This window comes from Astatotilapia calliptera, chromosome 6 (genome assembly GCF_964374335.1).
Source record: "Astatotilapia calliptera chromosome 6, fAstCal68.1, whole genome shotgun sequence".
Taxonomy (NCBI): Eukaryota; Metazoa; Chordata; class Actinopteri; order Cichliformes; family Cichlidae; genus Astatotilapia; species Astatotilapia calliptera.
In genome coordinates, this window is record NC_137427.1 from 24,119,453 (window position 1) to 24,147,165 (window position 27,713).

The window sequence follows — 27,713 nt, forward strand, 5'->3', positions numbered from 1 at the left end:
ATTCAACAGAAAAGTATACTCTGTCTCAAACCCAGAATCCGGATCCACTCCAGTTCTTCAGGGCAATCCTAGTGTTCACTATTGTGTACGGCTGAGGAAAGAAGAAAAAGGAGGGAGCATAGGGGGGAAGGAAATCTGCCTCTTTGTGTGGGAAGGTCTCAGCAAGAAGGTGATTTTGTAATTATTTGAGGTAGACACCAAAGCAAGGCTCTTCCTCCTGACCTCCAAACAGCATCGTTTCCAATTTCTGTACCTCTGCTGCCTTATGGGAGTCACATATGAGTGTGCTTCTGAGGCTGCCAAACAGCGACACCCGGGCTTCTCCTGATGATGAGAGCCGACGTCAGACTGGTTTCCATGAATATTGATGTGGAGGATAGTCTGTTTCATAGAAGAACAGAAGGAGGCAAGATGGCTGCCTTTAGGATTTGTTAAAGAGGAGATCCAGACGGTTTGTTGGAATTTCTACAAAGTGGAGGGACGTGAAAGGCAGGTGAGAACTGGCTCGGCACCTTAATAATCCGTTTAGCCCTTTCCCCCCTGTAACCTTGTGTGTGTTTTTGGTGGTATTTAGTCAGATGAAGTACAGCAGATGCCCCACATCGTAAAAAGCAAGAGCCAACATAATAAGGGGGGGATATGAGATAAAGCTACTCCAACATGGCTGACAAATTCTCTCTTTTTTTGTGCCAGCTAAAACTGAAAGACAGCAGTTGTGTTTTCCTGTGTGTGCTTCTTGCTGCATTTGAATACATTATAGAAAACAGTGGACTTGTTCAGGAGTTAGTTTTTTTAAAAAGCATAATTTAAATGCCTGTGTGACACTACCTTTACTATTCAACCCTGGCTTTTTCCTAAACACATTAAAAATGTATTCAATATGTAATATAACAAACATTTTTGTATAAGTGACTTCCTATTTGTCAAAAAACATTTGCAGCATTTATGTGTTATTGACAACTATTACAAAATCATAATTATGATTGTATTGTCTGTTTTTTTTTTTTTAATTCAATCTGGATTCAGATTTAGGTAGTTATTCACTTTGGTTTCCCCAATCCTTTCTCACTGATGTATATGTGCATTTTTATTCTGTTCAGCCTTCAGTAGGAGAGTAAAAGTCCAACCTAAGCATGTCCAGTAGTAAGTGCACAGAGTCTGCACGGCAGCAGAGCTGAAATAGCTTCTGGCTTTGTGTATATGAATCAGCTTTCATTGCTTTCACCACTGAATGACGAGCAGACACAAAGGCAAATCCCAAGGAGAAGCAAAGGAGAATAGAATTGTGGTGGCAGAGCGTAGTGTAGGTGGACAAGGTCAGAAAGCTATGAAGGAAATGAAATTCAATCCAACTGCACCATTAAGTGGGCAAACAAGACTGGTAATTCTGGAGATTTCCCTTACTTCCTTTAGAAGTTGACACTAAACACAAGGTTGTTATCAGGGAGCAACAACAAACATCAATTCTAAAAAACTGACCAACTTGGTGACTTCGCAAGACTATTTTGTCTATTTTAATGCATTACAAGGAGTAAGCTGTCACAGCTAACAGGGTGTTGTAGGTTTTGGATCTAGCTGCTGACATAAAGATTATTGACAACACAATGCAGATTGTGCCTGTGACTTTCAGGGTGTATGAAATGTCATTATTTTAAAGGAATTGAAATAAAAAAACAGCTATGTTGCCTTGTATGAATCGCAAATTAACAGAAGTACAATAACAGAATGATAGCAGTAACACGATCATGTATAAATCCTCATAGTTTTAAATACATGTAAATTGAGCTTTATTATAGGACGCCAAGTCTCCTATTAATTATCAAATGCATAATTATTTGTTGTTTCTGCTTGTGTATGTGAATTCACCTAAGATTAACATCTGAATGGCTCATTAGTATAACAAAAATATTTCGGAGGCTTCCATGCTAGGCTTGTGTATTGCGCTAACTGCAGTCGTCAGATAGCCATGTGGCCTCAGGGTACAAATTAAACAAAAGGAAGATGGAGACTAATGACTGACATTTAATTTGGCATCACACTTTAACAAGGCTATCTGAAGAACTTGTGCTTCGGTTTTTATCTTTAAATCAACACGAAAGTTTTCAGACACTGACTATTAGTGATCCATAAGGGCAAGATTAAAAGAGGTTAAATAGACAGTGAAGCTCCTTGTCAAATTACTAAAGACATTTACTAAGTTTTGGTTACAAAGTTGTATTTTTTTTCCTTTGATTGTCGATGCAGGCCATGCAGTTCCTGCACTGTGGTACAACTTTTAAAAACATATCTGGTGCTAGTAGAAGAAGATACTATTTAAGTCACAGAGTTTAAAACCAGCAGTAGTGGTATACACCTCTTGCGCAATACCATGCCTGTGTTTTGACACGATGAGCACGGTCACTGGCTGTGTAGCATCAACAAAAGTTCTTAAGCAAGAGTGCTCTCTGTAGCATTCATAAAGAATGTTGTGACTGCATGAGATCAGGTGAGCCAAGCCTTTGTGTGTGTAAGTGTGTACGGTGATCCCATTGCCCCACATAAACTAACAGACTGCAGATAATGCTTAGTGTGTCATTTGAAATACCAGACATTGTACTTTGATGAACAGAAATGAACCCACCTCATTTCTTGCTATGAGAGTGCACTATTAATCTCAGTTGTCTGATGTTATAACTTGTGGCTATATCTGCACTTAGTTGACTTTCCATTTTGTTTTTATTCTGTTTGCAATTCCGGTGCTCAGACCACCATACAAAAATATCATTTATGTCTGGTATGTATATCTTTTCTAGTCATCTGCTGTGTGTGACTGAATTTCAAGCTATTGCCATGTTCAATAACTTGCAATGGAGTGTTTATATACGCAAATGTAAAATGCATAAGCCGCTATTGAAATGTATAAAATAAAAGTACCACCTTTGTGGATATACAGGGGTTGTGTCAGCTTTATGCAACTGACCCTTCAAGTTTTCAAACTAAAACTGGGTCAGCAAGCTTTCACAACATCCAAGAATGTGCACTAGTGTGGATGCTAAGTATAACAAAAACAATGTGGATCTATCCCATGTTTCTCTTTCTGTTCAGCTGGACTGTGCAAAGGATTTATATGTGCTAATCCTGACCTGCACAACTAATGCTACATAATAACAGAAATAAAAAACAACCACCATCTAATAGTTTTGCAGTTTTATATTTCTCTGCATTGCTGCTGTTACATCAGCAGCTGAAAAGGCATGAAAGCATTAATAGGGCTACAGGGGGCTGAGTGGGGGAAGGGCCATATAGATCAATCACATGCACATAGCTTCTCTCATCTATCCACACCTACAGATAAAGCCTCACGGGTGGACTGCTAGTTCGTCATGGTCTTAAGTTCCCTTTATGTCACTCCTAGGGCAAACACAATATCACCTTTGGGAAGAATGTCCAGTTGCCATAGCATTCCACAACAATGCTGTCTACTTAAAATACGCAAGCCTTTACCCAAGCCCTCACCTCTGACCCTGCCCTATCCAACCCATGTATTATTTTTCCAACCAGGAGCCATTTCAGAAATGACACAGAACAGGTCCAGTGGCAGGCTAGACATTTTAGATTGCACTACACCTGGCTGGCCATAGCTCAGCTGCTTTCCTAAGACAAAATGGCGAGATACTGAGTGTTGTATTGATTTCTGCAATATTGATTTCCCTTTTGTCTGCTGCTGGGGTTTTGTTTTCCTATAGAGAGCAAGGGAGTAGCAGCAAGCCACTATCAGATGCTTCAACAGTGGGATCACTCTGTGAGAACGCTGTCACTCATTTGAACATATCTTAATGTTCAAATGAGTGACAGTGAATTTACAGTTGGATGCAATTTATCATGAAGTGTGTTTTGACTTACTGCTGCAAAAATGTTCACATTGTTTTAGCATCAGTGAAACCTGTAGAGCTTTGCCATTTTTTTAGTATGGTGTTTGTTTTACTTTTACTATTGATTGAACATAAACTGCATTATGTAAGACAATGTCTATTAACTGAAGCCAGATCAAAAAAATATGTCACTAACAAGACTACCAAACCAGATGGCCCTAACTTGTTAAAGTAATTATGATCCGGTCTGAGGTAAAAAAGAAAAAAAAGATATTCATAACCAACATATGCTATAAATATGACTCATAGCCTCCTACTACGAAGCGGTGCGCCGTTAGCCAAGTTGACGTTTAATTATCGATTGAGAGAGATAAGACTGCGTTTGAGTGGCACAGGCCCGGAGAGAGGGTTGCTGGCCCTGTGAGCATATATCGATGTCAGGGTTTACCTCAGGGGTGAGACAGAGAGGGCAGGGACTCAAAAGCTTCCTCCACGTGAACACGCACATGGCCGTTCTGTTTACAAACACTATCCCGGCATTCCGCAGCGAGGAAGGCAAGTGAGATGTTATGTAACCACCCCTAAGCGAATAGCATCTCTTCCCGCTTCTCACCAGGCCGCTCCTCCTACGCTTGGATGATCTTCTTAAATACTGTTGTCGCTGGTTGCGCTGACAGAAGTTAAGAATAGAAAAAGAAATTCAAAAGTCACTTCAGTCACTGTCGGTTTGCCTGAGACTGTGGCGAGACTGTGAGCAGGTCTTTTTCTTTGTGCCATTCTACATTGCTCTCGTGCAATTCTAATAGCATCAAGTCCGGAGACTAAAGAGGCCTTAAACGTGCCGTAAGCTTTTTTTGTGATTACAGCTTACAAAGCCATCACATGGGCGCAGATACCGTGGAGGACACAGTGTAGTCCACAGTAATGTCTCCATTGCACAGTCCTGCATGGTTAATTGGATTATTCATTAAATATTTCCTGGACACATTCATTAATCAATTTAGAGCACCAAGTTGCAATGTAGTACTTAGCATTTTTGTTACTATTATTAGCAAGAGAAGCCTAGCAATTAAAACATGCACATGGCATCTCTTAATGCGTGACATGAAAATCTTTGCAGATAAAAGCAAAACCAGGAAACAATAACTCCTGAAAATGATGGAGAAAACTTGATAAACCATATGCATACATACTTTAATCATCCACACTAGTGGCCAATTTATAATCACCAATTAACGGAAAATCCAGACCTTTGGCCTGTGTGAAATTGGGAAAACCAACACACCACTATACCACCACTCAGATTCCCCATCATTGCTCACTTCCAGTTAAATGAAATCAACCAAAAAGTGGAGGTTTAATTCAGAACTATTTATTGGAAAAGAATTTGCCTGTCAAATTGCATCTTTTGTTTTTTTTTATAATTTTATTTTTTAAGGGTTAAAAGTGCGGAAACTATCAAAATCTGCAAAGCTTTGTCATTATAGCACAATCTAAAGGAGGTCCAAAATGGTTAAAACAGTTGCTTTTGATTACTACTTGCCCTCTTCTAAAATGGATGTTAGATATGAACCATTTTAGTGCTGCGAGCTGTCACTATAAAGGCCCCCTGTGGTCTACACAAGAAGCATAAAAGTAGACAGCTGGCCAAGACTGCTATTAAAAGTGTAACCCTACCAGAGGCTTTGAGTGACATCACTAACCAGTTCTGGGGAGTTAGAGTGGCTGTGGCTTAATATTAGGTTTCCTAAGTGGAATGTACAATTGCAGCAGTTGGAATCTTTCTGAGCCATAGTGCCCAGTGATAACTGAACTGGGCTTCATCCACTTGTTTATGATAGGAAAGGTTGCAAGTATGACTTCAACTCTTGTCCTGAAAGAATATAAACTCTTGCCTGCAAAAGAAATTGCAGTATTTAAGTAATGGACTGCCATAATTTAATGAAATGTTTATGAAAACACTGAAACAATACACTGTTTACAGAGGCTATACTTAGCAATTCATTCTTGAGGTGTGGGATGACATATATGATTCATACAACCCATACTCCATACACAAAAATATTCCTCTCAGAAGGATTTGTGATTCCCATTCAATGAGTCACGTGCCTCCTACTGAGTGAAGGTAAAGAAGGAGCTTAGAAAACAGCGGCTTAGGTCAGGCTGCTTAGAAACCAATGAGGGATCATCTCAAAAGCTTTCCAGAAAACTAGAGAGCACGTAGAAATGTTTCTCAGGCAAAATGACTGTTAACCCTCCTGTGATATATTTTTGGCTACACATTTATTAAAGTAAAACGAAAGAACCTGTTGCCAAACTTGCCTTAGTTTGTCATGACAAAGAAAAGAAAACACAAACTTCAATGAAACTGAAATTTGCACTGATATCCACCTACGATCCCTTTGCCCCCGTGTTTGTGTGGCATACTTTCCCTCCAATAATAATTTGCTCTGTTTACTGTCCACCTCTGCTTCCTGTTCATCCACAAACTGGTCTGGATTTGAATACTGCAAACAGTCTAGAAGCCTTCTAGGCTTTATGGATCATGCTAAATTATAGTGGATATGAATTTTAAAAAATTAAGTGGAAAGTCACTTAGAAGTTAACATTTGCAACTTTTTACAAAAAATTGCTATATATTAATAAAAACAAAATTGAATGATTTTTATATCATTTAAATCTATGAAACTAGAAATAGTGATAAGATGCCATAATAGATAGCAAAACTGATGAATGGGTTTAAAGAAAATTTTCAGAAATGTTGGGATAGGGGAAGCAAATGACTTCATAGAGAAAAGAAACCATGAATGCTAAATGGTAGATAGGTTCCAGAGAAGCGCATTGCATGATCCAAAATCTGTCTTTTTTCAAAGAAGGCTTTTGTTGTTTTAACAAGAAGATGCTAAACTATGTTCTGCACATATTAAACCAGCATGGTTAAAAGAGTAAATGTGTCTAGGAGCTAAACTGACCAGCTTGCAAGTCCAGAGTAATCATTGGTCAAATGTGAACAGTTGTTCTCCCTAGTTTCTAAACACTTATAGTATTGCTACTTTTTTTGTCATTTCATCATTTAAAGTAAGCAGTTATTTTTGAAAAACAATAGAATTTCTCAATTCTAAGATTAGATGATTCTAAACTTCAAACATCATGAATAATTTCACTTTAACATAATTTGGTATTTCCATTTTAAACAACATATCTAAACTTGACCTTTAAATGTGCTGATTGACACAGATACAAATGTAGGCCTCTGAATATGTGGCACAGTTGAATTACTGGCAGGATCAACCCATAAAGAACACGTGTGCACCACGGCAATGCAACCTCTTCTGCAGTCAGCCATGCTAGGGTAATGGTTAGCCCAGATGGGCTTTGAAGCGCTCATAGGACATTGCCGTGGCTACCATGCACTCAGAAATTAACTTTTGCTCTTTGTGCAGTTCATCAAGTTAGTCAGATATATTGACTGTTGCATAGACAAAGGGCTGGAGAGAGAAAATAGAGACAAGCCCTCTGGAAGGAAGAGTGTAGCACTGTGAGGGGTTGGGCGCAGGTCAATGGGTTTGTACGCTCAGAAGCCAATGTCTTCAGTGTCCATGTGATCCAGCTTGATGGCAAAAAAGATTTAGACACTATGTGTCAGCCTCAGAGCCCAGTAAGGATTCTTTGTAGCACACGTGGTGACTAAACTGTAAAAATAAAGGCTAAAAAAGTTTTTGGAGTGACATCAAGTTCAACTGCAACTTTCAGGATTGACTGCTCTGGGGGAAATATTCAATGCTGAGGTCAAGGTAAACAACATCAAAGACAATGTCTTAGTGAAACGTTGTTGGAGGGAAGGCTGTGGGTGAACAGATTTGGTCTGAATGAGTACAGACTCTTGTATTAAAAAAAAGCATGCAGCTTTTAAGGAAAATATTGTGACACTTGCTATTGGTGGCCACAAATAACACAAGGCAGAGTACATGACTGCTGATTCCTGAATGGCTGCCATAAAACAATATAGTGTTTGCAATGACTATACTTGTTAATTCATTCTTGAGGTGTGAGAGATAATTTACATGATCTGTGACCTTATTGTCTATTATCATGGGCAGCTGACCATTTGGTTAATACTGAATCAACCCAGTAGCTAAAAATTAATACAGTGCACTTTGAAAATATTCAGAGCAAGAACAGTGAAGGATGACCAAGAATCTCATTGTTACTCTGACTGAGCGCCACTGTGTGAAAATGGAAAAAACTTATAGCAATCCAACTGACTCTGTGGGCATGAATATTGAATATCTGCGCTTTATTGCTGAGTCACTGGTGACAAAATTCTCATTAAATCCAACTTGAAATTTCAGTTGATGTTGCTCTCAGACTTGGAGAAACAAGATTGTATGGCCTGATGAACAGATTCAAGTTTTTCCAGCTCAGTCAGACACCTCACTTGAATCAAATTAAGTATACCTGTAGAGAACTAGAATCTCTCTCTACTGACAGTACCCATTAAACCTTCATGACCTTCACAGATCTGAAAAGAAAGAATTCCCCAAATGGTGCAAAGTTTGTTGCATCTTACTCAAAAACACTCAAGACTGTAACTGCTGCCAATCACACCTTAACAAAGTGTTTAGAAAAGGGTCTAAATAAAGTCTAACTCAAATACATACACATATTAAAAAATGTCCGGACTACAATTACATTTGAAGCAAAATTAACAACAGTAAAAATAGTTTACTCAGGCCCAATGTGAGTCAAATGGAAGACAAAAGTAAAACATGCCCACACAATGTTTTGCATGCATTTGTCATATTCCCAGAATACCAGCTGAACTAGTTGTATCAGAAATGTTCAAAGATGGGGTTTAACACCTTCAACAAACAACTTGAGTTACTCATGACACTGTCAACCACAAGAAACAAATCATCAGCTACTCCTCAGACTTAACCCACAATTAGACCCAGTAAAAGAATTACAAATAATAATATCTATTAAATGCTTTGGGTCTAATATAAGGGGAACACAGTTTCTCTGGAAAAAAGAGTCAAGACATAAAACCTCACCCATCAGCAAAAAAAAAAAAAGTTCAAAAAAATGAGTGTTTGAATTGGTCTTGAATTAGCAGTGAGAGTGATTATAATTATGAATGGCCATGCAGATGATATCCATTAATCTTTTCCCTCTCTAAGTTTGTATTTTTCCCTTGGGGAGAAGTTAACTGAATCGGTATTGTACATCGTTCCGGTTTTACTTGTCTATCCATTTGCATATATTCCAGCTAGATGATTTCGGGCTCATCTAAAGTAAACGATGTGCCTAAGTAGTGTCAGGTAGTGTACATATTTAAATAAATAATACATAATGTTTGCCCTTTGCCAAAAACAGTGATTTTAAAAACTGACTGACATTAACTTCAAGTGTGTGTTCGGGTTTTTAAATATTTAGATATTAAGATATAGCGTTTATGGCTTTGCTGTTCAATTAGCATTCACTGGAAGTCTACTATCTTGCATCAATTACAGTCATCAGTTTCAGCATGATTAACCATCTCATGAATGCTGCATGCTACAGACTTACTTTTCATTTGTTTTTGTTTGCTTGTTTTTGCATGTCTATGACATTTCTGCAGAACACATATAACCTGATTTGTCCTGTGTATATCTGTACTATATAGCATACATTAGATTAGAGGACTGGTTTGCTACATGAACTGAATGTAGGAAACAACATCTTACAGTTCAAAAGAATTACACTAAGTTTGATTAGTTTAAATTTTACTCTCTCAAATAAAACTATAGTTAGGTAGTTATGTTTAAATATAACCAAAAAAGGCAACGAGACAATAAGCTGTGACAGCACAAAGACTGCATTAGGAATCTCCACAAGTATGCCACATCTGCCTTGCATTAGACATCAAGAACAATGTAGATCGTACAGATCCCTTCTTCATATGGATGAGGAGGAGGCTCTCTGGCCAAGAAATTACAAACAGAAGTTTATGCCATCTATGTGTTTGATTTGATCTAATAATCTTGGCTTAAGATTCCGTTAAAAAAAAAAACAAAAGGATTATGCTTTTATTTACATGTCTTTGCATTTATGCATCGATGTAAATTCCCCATCAAAGTGAACTTTAGAAAAGTGTAACGTAGAGACAGTTTTGTGTCATATTTAAAGGTAAGCGTGTCATATGTGAGCATGAGTAATTTATTCATCATGAATGATCCCCTCAATAACCGGATTTTACCTCCACTGTTGCCCTGGTTGTGGTTAATTACTCAGGGGTGAGAAACCGAGAATTTAAAAAAAAAAACAAAAAAACAGATCTCTCACTCCAGGATGCCATGTGATACAGACATCCGTACATCACAATTTTGTCATTAGGCCATATACAGTATCAACAGGTAAATGCTGTACTGAGGAAAAAAGAAAATAGACCTGAAGTTGTACCATTCAAAGTCAGTTGCTACCCCCATGCAGCAAAGCCTTGCAGCAACCTTTGTTGCCATTAATGGAACCAATATGTGTCCCATCAGCAACTCACAGCCTCAAGCCTCTGCATTCCTTGTAATAACCTTCACATGTATCTGCATCTGCTCTATAACCAGCTCAAAAGATCACCCTTAACAGAAACTTTCTATCTGCCAAACATTAGACAGATGCATTATCAGAAAAGACTTTCTAAAGGTCCATTCTCTACACCAACCTGAAACAGTGCTACATTCTAACAACTCAAATGTACTTAGTATGTAGTGTGGTGTAAATGTGCTTATTTGTATGTGAACACAAACAACGTTATCGTAACAGGCTAAGTAACAGGCCAGTACCTCACAGTCTATAAAGAGACCAAAGTGTGTAACAAAAGGTGGTTTTAGGTATTGGTTTCAGCTGTGTCGAAATCAGGAGACTGAAATATGGCAACAAAGGTCCGACAAGTACACGAGGTTTACTTTTATCTAGGTTTTCGACCCTGATTTTACTTTCCTGTTTAAAATGTTTAGATAGGTTTGTGCCCCATCTGAGTGTAGATGCCAGTTTCGTTAAGCTCCCTTCATGTGTAGCAACAAGATAGAAGCACTGAAAACATTAAAATGCCTTCTGACTGCAGATGCAGGGGGGCCTTTTGTTTCTTATTAAAAAAAAAAAAGTGTCATATGTTGTTCAGACTGATAGAAAGAATGAGAGGGACAAAGCATAAATCACCGTGGGATGTGCATTGTACACGCTGTGTGAGCAAGCCATGTGACATAAATCACAAGTGTGAGATGCCTGATAAAGAGACTCTGGGGTGCAATACAAGAACATAACATAACATCTGTCCTATTGCGCCTGATGAACATTTGACCATCGTTAACAACACATGCTTGAGGGACAATACCTCACATTGTGCCTTATGAATTGATGTGTGTCTTCTGGTTTTCTACACTTTCCAGTCCATCATAGTTTATCTGTAAAAAGATTTTCTCTGAGGGAGTCAACTCCTTTTGTTGATAAGAGTTTCCTTGTGTTTGCCCATTTATTGATGGGGTATTAAAAAGTAGACCCAAAATAACCCATAACAAATAATAATAAGATTGAGAGTATGATATTTCTGCAAAAACTTTAGTAACCTTAGATGAATTTCAAGCTTGGAGTTGAAAAAAAAAAGAAAAAAGATTGTTTGCATATAAGTGGAAAATAACTGCTTGTTTACATTGTCAGCTGGAATGCTGAGGTGCTAGAGGTCGTTGGGTTTGTAGAACAGCAAGTTCGGCTCTATATTTACATCAGGGATTTGATCGCTGTAGAATGCAAGTCATCTGACCTAATTACCCCGATAAAGCGTTGCTAAGGATGAGATTTCACTCACGGTTGAGCTGCCTATAGTCTGACCCATCTAACTGGCCGCACTCTGATCAAATAACATTAAATGTAAGTAACATTTATCATCACGCTACCATGCAGTTTTTTTGCAGGGAAATCTCATGTTTCTGCAATTATGTGGAAATTTGAGTTAAACCATCCACCTAAAAAATATGCATAAGAGGAAACTAAATATTTTAATGGCTGGCTGTCCTGTGCAATGATATAGGCATAAATTGCTATAGCTATAACATATACAATATTTCAGAGTCATTATTATATACAGCTGTTAGAAGTTTCAAAAATACTTCAGACATTCTTCAGAATATGTTGTCACATATTCTCATGTGCAGCAAAACTGAAGTCAAGTCCAGTTAGCCAAAGTCATCTTATACACAAAATGAAAAAAATTGGATTTCAATTTGCATGCTATCATTGCTTTCAAATGTTTTAAAATCTACTCAGTATCAATACTTGTGGCTAAAAGAAGAGGAAACAACATTGCAATAGTGAAGCAATGGGTCAGTTAGAAGATATTACAATTTAAAAAAAGAAAAATCATATCTTTCCTTTTTACGAGACAGTTCACAGAGCATGTAGGGTTTCTCTTTATTACACAGTCAGAAAATGTATAGTCTTTAGCCTGGGTGCATGCTCAAGGTTCTTATCTTTTAAAGCAGGAAATTACAAATGCACTCTTTTCAACAAAGAAAAGGAAATGTGCACTTGAGATTATGGCTTATTCTTGGGACTATTCTACAAAAGTGCGGTGTGGCTTGGCAAGCATGTATTTGATTTACAGGTCTGCTACACATCTTGCTTTCTTTAACAGCAAGGCTCCTTACCATTGCTGCCTAGGTCTAAAGCTTAAAGCGCAGAGACCTGAGTCTTCCAGCAGCTGTCGTTGGAGGTGAATGTCACATATGGCTGCCAAGTCACGCCAAACAAACCCCATCTACTATGGCAGTTCTCATATTTCACTCGCTCACTCTGGGAATAACAAAAACACAGTGGAAGTCGAGTGTATTTAACACTGTTGCACTTGTGCTATGAAGACAAAGCAATGTGTTACAGACTGCATATTCCCTACACACATAATTTAATGCAAAAGAGAGAGATCATTTGTCATGTTGACTGACAGACTAAAATTACACTCTCCTTAGCAAACCAAAACCCTTTATTTTTAAAGAAAAATATTGATTGTTCAGGCTACTGATAAGGCCCTCTTGTGTAAACTGCGTCCATTGTTTTGCAACACTAGTCCCACTGTGTCCATAAGTCCACTCTTGTCTATAGGCTTCAAAGCACTTTACAACTTGTCATCTATTAATGGCAGCAAATGCATAGTTGCATAGGTAATAACTATGTACAACGGCTGTTCTCAACTGTACTAGTTCGATGGAAGGGAGCAGATGAATGGCAGACATAAGTAAAGATGAACCTGAAGCGTAATTACAAGGCAGAGGTAAGGCTGTGGCAGACAAAAAGAAACCAAACGACAGTAAATAGGAACAAAGAAAATGACAACAAAGGTCTGTTGGGTATTCAGTTCCAGCCATGTAAGCTGAGTCATATCATAAACTGAAACAGAGTGCTCATTCCCTGGTGGACATCAGCTATAAGAAAGAAAACCAAAATAGATCAAAGCATTATAACTCCCAGCAGGCATCCACACTAAAGTCACCGCAAAGCTATGCCTCAGCTTAGTTTAGTGCTCTACGTCCGGACCAAAAATAGATCTTTCCATAAATCACATCTAACAAATAGTTAACAGGATGAAGCTAACACTTCAAATCTGCTAAAGCACTCAGGAGAAACAGGATCTACAACTTTGCATGAATGTTATGTGTGTTTTTTATGTTTGTACGAAAGATAGACGCACACACAGCTGGGATCTCTGGCTTTGTTCTGGGTTTGCAAAGATTTTTTTGTTACCAGTGTGGGTGTATCCTACTGTGACAAGCTGCTTGGCTCAACTTGGTCGGTTGTAAACCCTGGAGTGTCCCGCAGGAATAGAGCCGCACTGTAAGCAGCTTTGAGCCAGTGTTCAACTCTTGACTTTGTTACTGATTTACAGACTGTTGTGAGAACCAGAAAAACAAAGTAGTAGTCACAAGGGGTCAGGGGGTTCCCGTCATTCGTCTGCCTCACAGAGACATCTTTTAAAAATCAAGTTTTAAAATATGATTTTTATTTAAAAGAGTTAAAAATACGGGTGCAATAGTAATTCAAGTACAAATCCAGAGAGAAATACTTCTGGGGTTTTTTTGTTTTTTTTTAAAGGAAGTGTTACATTGTTACTCATTCAAACAGAGATTGTTAAGTAGGCAGTAACTTTAGGCAGTACTCTCCGTACTTTTCAGAGATTATTATCATCTCTCATCTTTTGAGTCTTGTTTTGTTTTTTGCAGCAAACTGCACAGTAAAAAACAGATTCAAACAAGAATTTGTAAGATTAGCAGATGAGCTGCTATGGATGAGAAAATTGAAATGCTGCATAAATGAAAATGCCTTCCAGATGCAGAGACCTACTGCCATTCATCATAAACAGCCAAGCTTATAGCTCTTACTGTCCTCATTTGTCAAAATAACAATACCTTGGTTTTAATACCTATGACATAATCCTAAATGGGTTCAGTGTCATTTCTGATCAGTTATTTTTATAGAAAGCATTCTGCCTTAGTCATAGACCAGTAGGAAAAAAAACAAAAAACAAATGCCACAGTAGGAACTTAATACAAGAAGAGTCAGCACATCTTTCATGGCTAATTTTTTTTTCAGTACTTCTGTTTATTTATGATGATAAACTCTGTCAACCACAGTATTAAAACTGCCAGTTGGACAAAAAATTCTCAATAAATTCACTTGGCCAAACAGTTTTCTTCTAAATATTCTTCCGTGACATGTTAGCATGCTAGAACAGTCCACCGTTTTGCTAGCAGTGAGCCATCTTGTCAGTCAGTATTTTTATTTCATAGTGTCACTTAAAATGTCATCTTTTCAACACCCTTTTCTCTTTTTTGTGTGTACAAAGTCTGCAGAGGTTTTCAAGGTACCTCAGAATTACACTGATAACCTCTGTGCTGAGCCTGGAGCACTTACCTGTCTATGGTCATGCCAATGCACCTCTGGCTGGTGTTACTGTAGTTTGTTCTATAACTCACAAGAACTGCTGTAATTGTGTTGCCAAAGATTTTTGCCTGTTCTCTTACTCTGCTTGTAAATTTCCCTGTTAACATCAATGTGATGTTAACAGATCAATTCATAACCACATTCATCCAGGTGAGTTAACCGGAGATCACAAATTTAAGTGTCAAAGGTTTTGTAAGATTTATCTCACTGACCACAGATTCATTTCAATATATCACACAGAAGTTTCTAGTTTGGAGTTGCGTATTTCAGTATAGCCATTATAAAGGTCATGATATTGATTGCTCGTAAAGGTCTGCACTTTAAATCACTTATTGTTTCCACTAGTGGTACATAAGTGGCAAAAGCTTGTGATTTCAGTTGTTTCGTTTCGTTTCCTTTTTTTTTTTTTTTTTTAAACTGTCGACTGGGTGTTGAAACCTTGCAAAATGGCAAACATAAATTTCAATGAAGTTCTAAAAAGTCTTCAAAAAATTATACATAAAATAATCAAAGTTGTCAAAAAGACACCTTTGAGGTTCATCTCCCTAGCTGTGCTGGGAGCTTTTTTCGTTTTTAGTGTGTTGCTTCCCCTTTCCACCTGCTAACCAGCCACTGGCAGCTCTGTTGTGACAACAGTGGAATCTTTTAGGAACCTTGTAATAGCTTTGCTTGTTAGTAGGAGGTTTAACGCTCTAAATGTGGCGGTCTGGAGGGCTGCTAATGTCTTGGAAGAGTGATTGATAGAAGATCATTATGATAACCAGCTTCTCCAGACTAAGCTTGGCCTGGCAGTTTCCTATCATCTTGGTCCAAATGAGTGGGTCATATGTAATTTATTTTCTTCATTCTTGATCTATTTAGTTTTTAACTATTTATGAATTGAGGAACTTTTTAAAAATGTTTTTCACCCAAAACTTTCTTAAGCTGTTACCACAGGAACTTGATTTTAAAGCCTTAAAAGAATATACACCAGACAGGGTGTCATTATGTATGATTGGATATATTAAATATTTGACTAAAATGACACAAATTTAAGATATTTGCCTAAATTACTGAGCCTAGCATGTGTTTATGTGAACGACAGAGGTTTTCCTTCTAAATTTAATGAGCTTCAAAGTTTATAAAGCTGTGGACATAAGTTCTTTGAATGACAACAGCTGTTCTGTAGCTCTAACAGGTTCCAGATGTTATAATTGTGCCCAGTGATGGAGTATAATTATAGTACCTCTCCTATTTAGTATTTTTTTCCTTTCCTGCTTCCCCAGACATCAGTCAATACCTATAGTGAACCTCATAGTTGGTTTACAATAACAAGACTGCTTTTGTGTGAATCTAAAGCTGCATACAATTATGTTAGTATGGTATTATTATAACATTTTAAGATAGCCATAGCAACTGGCATCTGTTGTGACATTTACTTATTTTAAGTGTATTATGTGTTTATATGTTGTAAGTGAATAGTTTACATTTCTAAGTCTTAAAAATCAAAAACAATTTTAACTTCATTAGATCGGTGCTGTCCTGTTGAAGATATTGTCTCAAACCCGGCATTGGCAACTAGCATTCTTCACCCTGATTGTAGATATTCACAAAAAGACAACTGGGTAACAAGACAACTCAGTGTCAGTTATCGATCACTTCAGTTATTCTCCTTTATCCAGTTTTACTTTAATACTGAATTAGGGCCCCTCTTGGTGCTCAAAAAAATTCCTTTGGCATCTGCAAAAGAGTTTCTAATAATTATGATGGATTAGACTGCAGTTCATTGTACCTGTGCACTGCAATGGTTTTGCAGATGCTGTAGATGTGACATGCATTAATAATTACCCATATGGAAAAGATATATATAAATCTTATAAAGTTTGTATCTGTCTTGTGTGAAACTTGTATGAAAAGCATACAAGAGTGAAAACAGATATAAGATCCCTTGAAAAATTATATAATGAAACTTGTATGTTTTGGATACTTACTAAAACAATGTATGAAAGTAATGAGAAAGTGGCCACTTTCATGAGTAATCACATATAAGTTTTTACGATTTCTTTTCCATATGGGTAAGAGCAGCAGACAAAAATCAATGTTCAGCTCGAATCACTTTTGCTTGCTGCTAAACCCTCTACTTCATATTCTTGATATATTAATATTAACATAGTTTTATACATAGGTATAATTCTCTAGAATTTAAATTAAACTTAGAAAAGTACAAAACTCTGACTTCCTGTCTCTTGGAACTGAACTGTGATTGTATTTAACATAAACATTTTACAAACATGGTGTCTAAAGGGATACATAGACTGGATGGCATCATTCTGGTTTTCACCAACACTGACAGGAATCTTGGCCAGGATTTATCCTTTACTGCTTACACTAAACAAATATCTCTCATCTTCATAACTAGAAACTGAAATGGGAGACATACTGAAAGTGATACTGAAAAATTAGTTAATGCAATTGTTACTTGTAGACTGGACTATTGTAATTTAACAGGCTGTTAAAGAACCATGAAAAGCCTGCAGTTGATCCAAGACATGGCAACAAAAGTACAAACAATGACTAGAAAGAGAGCTTATAGGCTGATAGGTGTGCATTAATAGGCAAGCCTGCACTTAAAATGTCACAGAACAACTGATCAAGTACTACAGTCTAACAGAGGGAGGTGAAGTCTATGAAAGGTCCTGCTGTCATCTGATAAACATTCAGTACCCAGCTTAAATACATTACACTATGTGCTATATTCAAAAATAGGCTTCTAATTTAAGAGTACTTAGTAACACTAAGAGTTTGTTAGCAGTGTAAATGTGAGTCATAAAAACATTTAAATAAATATGGTTGGTGTTAAAGGACTGAAATGAAAAGACTTTACACAAAGGTTTACACAAAAACATAATAATGAGGCTACACTTAAAAATCAATCTGGTGCTCTTGGGTAAATCAATTTTCCCTCATTTGTTTAGGATGCAGAAATGAAAGGTATCTAACTATATATAGGGCAAATGCATATTACACTATCTCTACACCAGCAGTCCCCAACTCCTGGGCCATGGACCGGTACCGGTCTGTGAGTCGTTTGGTACCAGGCCGCGAAAGTTGAGGCTCGGATGTGAAATTTATGGTTTTCAGGGTTTTCATCGTTAACTCTTTTCCCATGTTGTAGTTGTGTTATTTTGCAAGAAATATTTATGCGTTACCATAGAGACCAGAGAGCATTAAGGGGCAGAGAGGAGGACGTTACTCTCAAAGTTGTTAGCACATTTCAAGAGGATGCTGCTAATAAATTTACACAATGACACAATGAATTTGTGTTTATTATTATATTTACAAAATACCAAAGTTTTTGTCTTGGTCGTATCATTTTATTTTGTTGTATTTATCCACAACACCTTAAAGGCCGGTCCGTGAAAATATTGTCTGACATTAAACCGGACCGTGGCATAAAAAAGATTGGGGAACGCTGCTCTACACCACCCAGCCATTTTTGTCCTTTTAGTATTAGCATGGACGCATTTGCTTTCACAATGCATTACAACTGTTGACACATCCCTGACCTGACCTTGACCTGTATTTCTAATAGATAGGTGCACAATCAAATTTTGCTGAGGACTAATCATTTTGACACAATAGTTTTATGACTGTTTGCAAAAGACAAAAAATCTTATTTAAAAATATGTTTATATTTAAATAAATTCAATAGCAAATTCCTTCCTGTCTTTCAGGACGGACAGAGGGCAGCCTTGTGTATGGACTCTGAGCAGGCCAGATGGAAACAGAAGAGAAGAGACATGAGAAGGAAGAAAGTTTGATATTAGAGCAATTTGGCACATCTCACAACATCCCTCATAAACTCCAGAATGGAGGCCAGTTTTCAGAGGGAAATTCTCTGCAGATCACTGGGGATAAAAACTGGAGCCATTATAAACCCAGCACTGATGCCAACACTTTAAAAAGGCACAGGGAGAACTGCAACAACCCTGCTTCAGAACAAGGGTTGCTGGATCAAGGATCCTACATCATGAATGGAGAACTGATGAATGGAGAGTTAAAGCATGCACTTACTGAACAGTCCTTATTGGTCCATCAGTCCAAGAAAACAAAAATAGATTCTGAGATTAAAGGAAAGGATGACATAAATTCAGATTTATTGGAAAAGTTTCCTGAACTGACAACAACAAATGAATTTGGATGCAATTCCCAAACGTCAGATATTAAGTTCGATAGCAGGAACTGCAATTTTCGTAACAGAGATATTTTCTGTGTGCCACGAAATAAACAAGTTCCGAATGGTGCTGTATCATCTCCCTCAACCATAGAAAGCACCCCAGGTGATTTGTTAGAGAAAACTTTGTCTCAGTATTATCCTGAGCAAGTCTCAATTGCACTACAAACATCTGGGTCACAATTAGATGCTGTCAATAATTCACTGCCTGATAAACTGTCCAGTGAAGGTGCTCAACTTCCCCCTATGACCTCAGGATTGCCCAATTCAGCACAGATGCCTGGCTCACAGCAACAGCAGGCTCAGGCATCTGGAAATACTGAAGGAGGCAACAATTATAACTCTGTCAACTATGTACTAAATGGATACTCCAATAATTTTGGAGCAGACGACCAGCAGACACAACAACATCAGCAGTCAACATCATCTTATTCTGGTGAGGAACTGGCTCTGGGACAGCTGTCAGGCATGATCCTGTCAACAAATAATGCCAAAATCCCACAACAGCATCCAAATGGTGCGCAGTGTTATCAGGATGACACACGTCATCAAGGTGTATATGTAAAAGCCCACCAGGAGTTTAACGGCAGTTCCTTTCCAAACTGCAATAGTTCCCTACAGCCAGCAGAGGCAGAATACGAGTCCTTTCCCAGTTCTGGGACACAGAAACTGGGGCATGGTGAGGAAAACACGTCTAGTCAGCATCTGCAGCATGGCACTGATAGGGATCGCCACTATGGGATTCAAACCCAGAACTTTCAAGAAAATGCTGTAAACCCACTTAGAGCTGAGAGTCAGGGACCCATGGGATCCAGACTCCAACAGTTACACCACACTGGTATAGAAAACGGGATGGAAAACACGTCTCAGCAGAGAGCCAATTTATCTTGTTCTACCCCTAACCAGAGAGGCTGGAGAGAACTGAATTCTTCACATTCCCAACAGCCACCAACAAGTGGCCCATCATCTCAGGCACAAGAGCAGGATCTGTGGAGGAACTTCTCTACTAAGTCTATGTCAGAACAGCAGACAGCTAACCCCCCGGATCATGACCAGATGTTTGAGCCAAACCCAATGCAAAGATTTCAGACACAGAGAGTTTTCTCTGATGGCAGCCAGGGGTCTAACTTCCAGAAGAAACAGCAGGATTATCTGCCAATGCAAACGCATTGTGCTTCAGCTCAGCACAACACTGCCTCTGAGTGGCAGCAATCAAATTCTGAAGGAGCTCAAATGCAGCCGTCTTTAGCCCAGAAAATGCCAGAGCAGCAAAACTTCACTCAAAATCAACAAGTTGACAGTCGCTGCCAATCCCAGATGCAGTCAGAGCGCTTATGTGAGGACAATGACCTCCAGGAAATATTGTCACCTGGGTTTTTGGCAACACAGCAACAACAGCACTGTCAGCTCCAACGGCCAATGTCCCAGCCACCACAATTCGAAGCGCAGCAACTAAAGTCTCCCAGTTACAGACCTCACAGTCAGCCTCAGCCAGGTCAGCAGCTGCTTCAATCCAATCAGCCTTTTGGAAATGGTCCTGCTCAATCCAGCAACCAACACGTCCAGCAAAATGACCATGCAACATTTAGTAATATTAACACAGTAGAGATGTCACAACATCAAAGGCAGTATCCACCAAACTCAGGCAGCACTAACCTCAAGCAATTTCAACCACAGCAGCCTAAAAGCCACTGCCACCAACCCAACCACGTGGACTTTCCCCCAAACTCCACACAGTCACAACCTCATTTACCACAAGGTGCTTTAAGCCAACAGGTCACAAAACAAATGTATCCCAAAGCTGAACAGCAGCTGAAGACATCTTGCACTCAGTTCCAAAGGGGACCTCAACTACCTCTGGGACCGGCAGGTCCCCACGTAGACTTTCAGAGGCATGCAGCCCTACGTATGCACCTGTTACAAAAGCAAGAACGCCAGGGCTCTCCTCAAACCCCTCAGAACTCTAGTGACCCTAAACATATCCAGAGAGCTGTGAAAATGGAAAATGGACCCAGACTTGAAATATCTGGGTTACAGAACCAGGAGCATCAGATACACATGCGAGAGGCAGGTAGAATACAAATTAAGCAGGAAAACCAACAATCTCTGTGTGAGCAAAGTAAGAAGCAGGCAAGTATCATAGCCTCTATGGAACAAAGCCTGAGACAATACCAGCTTTCACCTGTGTTTGAGAAAAAATCCATTGTCATCAATGCATTGAATAAAGTCAAAGTAGAATCTTCTGGGCCTGTCACAATCCTGTCAACCAAAACTGATGTGAATGGAGTAGAATCATCAGCACTTGCCTCATCCACTGAAGTTCTTAAAAAAACACCTGATTCCACCCCTAAGAAGGAACAACTTCTACAAAGTTTTATGGATTCTCCTGTGAAGCTGTTGAATACCCCTATAAAAAATCTTTTAGACACCCCAATGAAAACACAGTATGATATTGCATCCTGTCACTGTGTTGGTAAGTCTCTTAAGTTCAGCCTAAAACAGGATGGGCCAGTTGTATTGTATATATTAATATGTTTTGCTTTATGACTAGAACAAATAAGTGAGAAGGATGAAGGCCCATACTACACTCACTTGGGGGCAGCACCAAGCATTGCTGGCATACGGGAAATGATGGAAAAAAGGTTAACAAAAATCTGAAGTGGAATAATATGACTGTTACATAGCTACAATGTACAGTTTTACCTGTGTTAATTTAATTGCTTTTATTCTGCTTTAAAGGTCTGGCCTAACAGGGCGCGCCATCAGAATTGAGAAAGTAATATACACCGGGAAGGAAGGAAAAAGTACACAAGGATGCCCCATAGCCAAATGGGTACAAATATTTTTTCTATACTCCCCCTGAGACTTCCCTTAAATATCTTTGTGTGCACATATTCCCATACTTTTCATCATTTCAGGTGATTCGTCGATCCGGTGAAGAAGAAAAGCTATTGGTTTTGGTGCGGGAACGCCCTGGCCACAGATGTGCAACAACCTGCATCATTGTTGTAATTCTAGTTTGGGAAGGGATTCTGCCAAGTCTAGCTGACCGCCTCTACCTCGAGCTAAGTGAAACTCTAACAAAACATGGAACCCTCACCCAGAGACGCTGTGCTCTCAATGAGGAGTAAGTGACACCACTGTGTAAATCACATTTAGCCACTCAGACTTGATCTAATATTTGCTATCACATATTTATATAATATAAAAACTGTATCTTAAGGATCTCCTTGCCAGTGCCAAAATATTCCACCATTCTCTAAACCAAACAGTTTTCAGTTTGTTTTTTTGCGTCCATGGAAAATATAGTTAATGCCTTTGCTTTTATGTATTTCTGTTCATTACTTTTTGTTTTTTTGCTTCAAGTCCAGTTCCCCCTTTGATCATGAGATTATCATTCTGACTATCACAGTCCTAATTTTTGCTCTGCCCTTGCAGGAGGACATGTGCATGCCAGGGATTAGATCCTGAAGCCTGTGGAGCATCATTCTCCTTTGGCTGTTCCTGGAGCATGTACTACAATGGCTGCAAGTTTGCCCGGAGCAAAGTCCCAAGAAAATTCAAGTTACTTGGAGATGATGTGAAGGAGGTACTTTTTGAAGTTTAAAATATTATTCACATTGTGTTTACCTTGATTAAGCTGACATGCTATTCATCTTAATGCTTACAATTTTCCATTTAGGAAGAGAGAGTGGAGAGCAACTTTCAAAATCTGGCAACTTTACTGGCTCCCTTGTATAAAACTATGGCACCTGAAGCTTATGGAAACCAGGTGAATATCTGGACATATTTTTCTTTCTTTCTTAAACTAAAATAAAAAATTAAAATACAGTTTCTTATTACCTGGTAAAACCTAAACCAATTAACATTTACATACTGCACATATATTTATATGTGGCTAATGCAAATTGCAAACAGGGAAGTTTTTGGAGAATTTTATCCACCAGAGGGGATTTTAAATCAAAGAATCAAGATGTGAAGGCTTTTCACTTTAATTCTGGGAGTTTCTTAAAAATGACACTGAAACTTTTTCAAAATTACAGCCATTTTGGTACAGTGCTTTATTCTCTAAAGCTCAAAAGTACGAAAAAAAGCCCAACTACATATTTTTTTTAAATAAAATCTATTGCTTTCAATGACAGCCTAAAGTCAACTCTTTTATCACACCTAGATTGTTTGATTTAAGATCAGTGTTTGTGGTGTACAGAGGCAAAGAAAACCTGTCCTTGTCCAAATTTTTATAGACCTTTCTTACAAGAAAGCTGTATATTACTGTTAAGCAGCCAAGATTCAATCTTGTTCTCTGGCATGTATGAAAATGCTAGATCAATGCTGCAAGTGCATAACTTAGGCCTGTTTATCACTGTAAACAGTCATTGTAAAGTGAGTGGGTTACTAAAACCCAAGAGGCAATACGAGTGAAGATCTTTATCCTATGATGGAACATTTCTATCTCGATGGTGTCATTTCTTCTATAATGAAAATGTCCTCATTTATAGGGTAAGAGAAATCCCTAAATGTAAAATGATGTGCACCATAAATTATACTTTTATAGTCAGCTGATCTCACCCTAGTTGAACACCCATGGAAAAGCCGAGGGGAATCATGTGGTCTATATTAAAAAACAAAATAAAGGAACTGTAAAAATTGTCTTCGTGTAAACAGTTTTGAAGAATTGTCATAAGTGATTTATGCTACCCTAGTAGAACACCTTATGTTGGCTTATCATTTTGTTGTTTTTTGTAGTGACCTTCACAAACTTTTAGGCAGCTTATTTAAATTAACTTCTTTTTGTTCCTGAACACAGGTGGAACATGAACATAGGGCTTTGGATTGCCGTCTTGGGCTCAAGGATGGCCGTCCTTTCTCTGGGGTTACTGCTTGTATGGATTTCTGCGCCCATGCTCATAGAGACCTCCACAACATGCAGGGTGGCAGCACTGTGGTAAGGATAAAAAAGGGAAACACATTTCTCTAAGTACTTTAGAAAAATGCCGGTTTTTGAATTTATGGCTTTGCATAAATTCAACCTGCAAAGCCATTTAATTCAGATAGTAATTCTTTTATTTTTTTTCAGGTGTGTACATTAACGAGGGAGGATAACAGAGGGATTGGAAAGATTCCAGAGGATGAGCAGCTTCATGTCTTACCTCTTTATAAAGCTTCCAACACTGATGAATTTGGAAGTGAGGAAGGTCAACAAGAAAAAATAAAGTCAGGGGCTATCCAAGTTCTCAGTGTTTTCCGCCGCCAGGTGCGCATGCTTGCAGAGCCTGCTAAATCTTGCCGACAAAAAAAGCTGGATGCTAAGAAAGCAGCTGCCAACAAGAATGCCATGCTGGAAAGCTCCAACGATAAAGGAGAGAAGGCCAAATCAAAAGCTGGCACTTTTGAGAATTCTACTCAGAGCAATCCAATGGCAGGTAGGGTAACAAATTATTTTCTCTTCATAGGTATCCATTGATTTCTCTGAACTGAGCGGTTTCTGTCATATTCCAGGCTTGCTTCCAGAACAAAATGAGGTGTGCATCAGAAGTTAGTGAGGGTGCTCTATGCCTATACAGCTTACCAGGGCTGTATAGGTTGGACAGGTTTTACCGTTGGAAAAACATGAAATGTATTCTAAAAAAAAAAAAATAAAACATTACATCTTTATTGATTTATGTAGATATATAACTTTTCATTAATGGTACAGTGTAGGTTGTCAAATGTGTCTTTGTGGGGGAAAGCGTTAAACATGTTTTTTCTTTGTAGCAACATATTGTTGGAACACTAAATTGAACACCAAAAGACCCACAAATAATGATTTTACAAAAGGTGACACAATGGATTTTGTTTTCCAGGTCTTATTCCAGGTGCTGTAGGAGCAACCCGTCAATCATGTCAGCCACAACACCCCCTAGGGGTCCATCAGCAGCAGCAACACCACCAGAGCATTCTCCCTCCTTATCCTGGCTCAACAAATGCTGCTTTCTCCAGGTTTCCCAACCATAATGGGTCTTTTCCAAGCACTTCAAAGCCAGGAAGTATATATCCCCATCAGCCATCATCTTCCAGCCCTTATCCTTCCCCACTCCATGCATCAAACTCATACATGAATGCATCCAATCGTCCATACCTCGGTTATCAATGTAATGGAGGAATTCCCTTTGACAACTACAATCCATATTATCCCCCAAACCCAAAGCACTTAGAAATGTATCGACAACAACGGCCGACACTTTACTCAGAGCAGCAGTATGGTATACGGCGTTATGAGGTCAATTACCCACCAAGATATGGTGAGCCAGGCTTACAGGTCAATGGTTATAATGCCAGCAGCATTAGACCAGTTCCTCCCATGCGACCTTATGGACCTTATACTCCTAACAGCGCCTCAGATCCCCAGTTTCTGGACCCCCTCTCAAGAGCATCCTCAGCCCATGCAGGCGTAGATTACAAAACTGCTATGAGCAAAGGCAATCGGTTTGGAGAATGCCCAAATCCATATCTGCCCCAGAACCCTCAAATGCTGTCCCCAGGCCAAGATCCTTTCCATTTGCAAATCAAAGCAGAGATGGGTATGCCTGGTCCACAAATGCTTTCTGCTCAGTCTGGCAGTATGTGTTTAAACCCTGAAACACAGTCAGGGTTAAGGTTGCCAAATGGAAGCCTCATGGGTTCCAGTATCAAGCTGGAGCCTGGAACACCACAGACACCCACCACGCCGCAAAAGCCAGAGCTGTGGTCAGACAACGAGCACAATTTCTTAGACCCTGATATTGGTGGAGTGGCTGTGGCACCTAGCCATGGCTCTGTCCTTATTGAGTGTGCAAAACGGGAGCTCCATGCGACAACGCCCCTTAAAAATCCAGATCGCACCCACCCAACCCGTATTTCCTTAGTGTTCTACCAGCACAAAAATTTGAATGAAGCCAAGCATGGTTTGGCACTGTGGGAAGCAAAGATGGCAGAAAAGGCTAGAGAGAAAGAAGAAGAAGCAGAGAGGAATGGCGGTGAGGGGACTCCTAGCAAGACCAGCAAAAAGGGGCCTAAACGTGAGCATTTAGAGTCATCAGAGACCACAGGGGAGCCTCCTTACAAACGTTATATCAAGGCACTAATGGAGGGATCTTTGTCATGCACAACAAACACGTATGTCAGTACATCTCCGTACGCCTTCACCAAGGTTACAGGGCCTTACAGCCAGCTTGCGTAGAAAACACTCATTAAGAAGACCCTTGAAGGTGCTATGACAAACAAGACCACAGGCACCAATGCCCTCCCATCACCCTTTTGTTGTAAAAGGAACCTGTGATTAGATGAGCTACAAATCACCTTTCACCTCTTTAACAATCAAGCTTTACCCGTTTACCCTACAAAGGTTGTATTTATTCTTCTTTGGTAACTTTTGCAAGATACAAACTCTCTGGTGCTTTTACTCTGATACACACGGATCTATTTTAGCTGTAAAGAGTGAGTTTTGGTGGTTTTTAATTTTCTTTCAAAGTTTTTTGGAGATATAATCTTGGCATAAAACACTGACTTTTTGTAAATGACAACATTCACGGTGCTAAAAAATTATGCTTATTACCTTTTATTTTAATTCAAATGCCTTTACACTAACTGCACAGATAAATGTCAGCGGGACACCGGAAATATCATGCCAACATACAAAATGCTTTTCGAAAAGCCAGTGTTTTTTAAAACACATTTGGTAATGATAGTTGAAGCTGAAAAAAGTTTTGGTAGTACCTTTAAATTATAAGATCTGGTAAAAGCATATGTCTGCATTGAAAGCATGTCATTTCTAAGCAACACATTGTGACATTCATGAATTTGTAAGGACTTGGGGGTTGTATGAACAATCCATAAAGGTGTCCATGCAAAAGTTTTAACAGTTTTATCAATTGCTGGTGCTTCTTTCACTTTCCTATGTCATTTTTACTGTAAATTGAGCCATTCTTTTATGGTGCATTTTTGAAAGAAAAAAAAAACAGAGAAAGATCTCGGTTTTTCTGGTTCTTTTTCCAGGGTTCCTTTGTTTATCAATTTTTTTTTTAAACGTTCCTTACAACAGGTTAATTGAACACACCTGGTGATTGTGAATATTACATGTAGATTTTTCTGTGGTGCTTAGTAAATGTGCTTTTTAAACACTGAGAAACATGATACTGGGTAAGCTCAGTGTCAGTTTCAGAGGGCAGCTGGCTTGCTGTGTGGTCTTTACTTATTGTAATCTAACTGTAAGATAAACAGGTGAGATTTGTACAGTAAATTAATATTCCTTTTGGAATTCCTGTTAGAGATTTTTTGTTGCAAAGAATGCTAACAGCCTGTTTCACTGTATTTCTTTGGGTTTCAAATGAATCTATTCATAAGGTGCTACTCAACCTACTAGAAACATAAAATGTGAGACTCTTTGGGAGGTGAGAAGGCTTTTAAATAGTGTACAGTACAAACCTGTCATATACCTCAAACATTTGGCAATAGGATTATAACATCTTTTTCTTTCTTTATTCGTTTATTATTTTCAAAATGTTGATCACACTTAAAATTCAGGCCACCAAAAGGCATAAAAGTTCATTTCTTACTTTCTTATGAATCTGCAAGAAAGTATTACTTGAACTTGAATCTTTAATATTACTGCAAAAATCAGGGACATTTTCAACTAATTTTGTGTACATCTGCATTGCCTGTATTAA

General features: G+C 38.6%; 1 protein-coding gene across 1 annotated transcript; it reads left to right on the plus strand.

Annotated features, from left to right (window-relative positions):
* Positions 1–77: 77 nt before the first annotated feature.
* On the plus strand, positions 78–27,315 carry tet2 (tet methylcytosine dioxygenase 2). Its single transcript, XM_026171205.2, has 10 exons — positions 78–493; positions 18,530–21,502; positions 21,581–21,671; positions 21,769–21,862; positions 21,948–22,156; positions 22,468–22,618; positions 22,712–22,801; positions 23,837–23,974; positions 24,107–24,452; positions 24,873–27,315. Exons 2-10 carry the CDS (start codon positions 18,574–18,576, stop codon positions 26,225–26,227), a joined length of 5,403 nt encoding a protein of 1,800 aa, XP_026026990.2. The 5' UTR covers positions 78–493; positions 18,530–18,573; the 3' UTR covers positions 26,228–27,315.
* Positions 27,316–27,713: the final 398 nt, after the last annotated feature.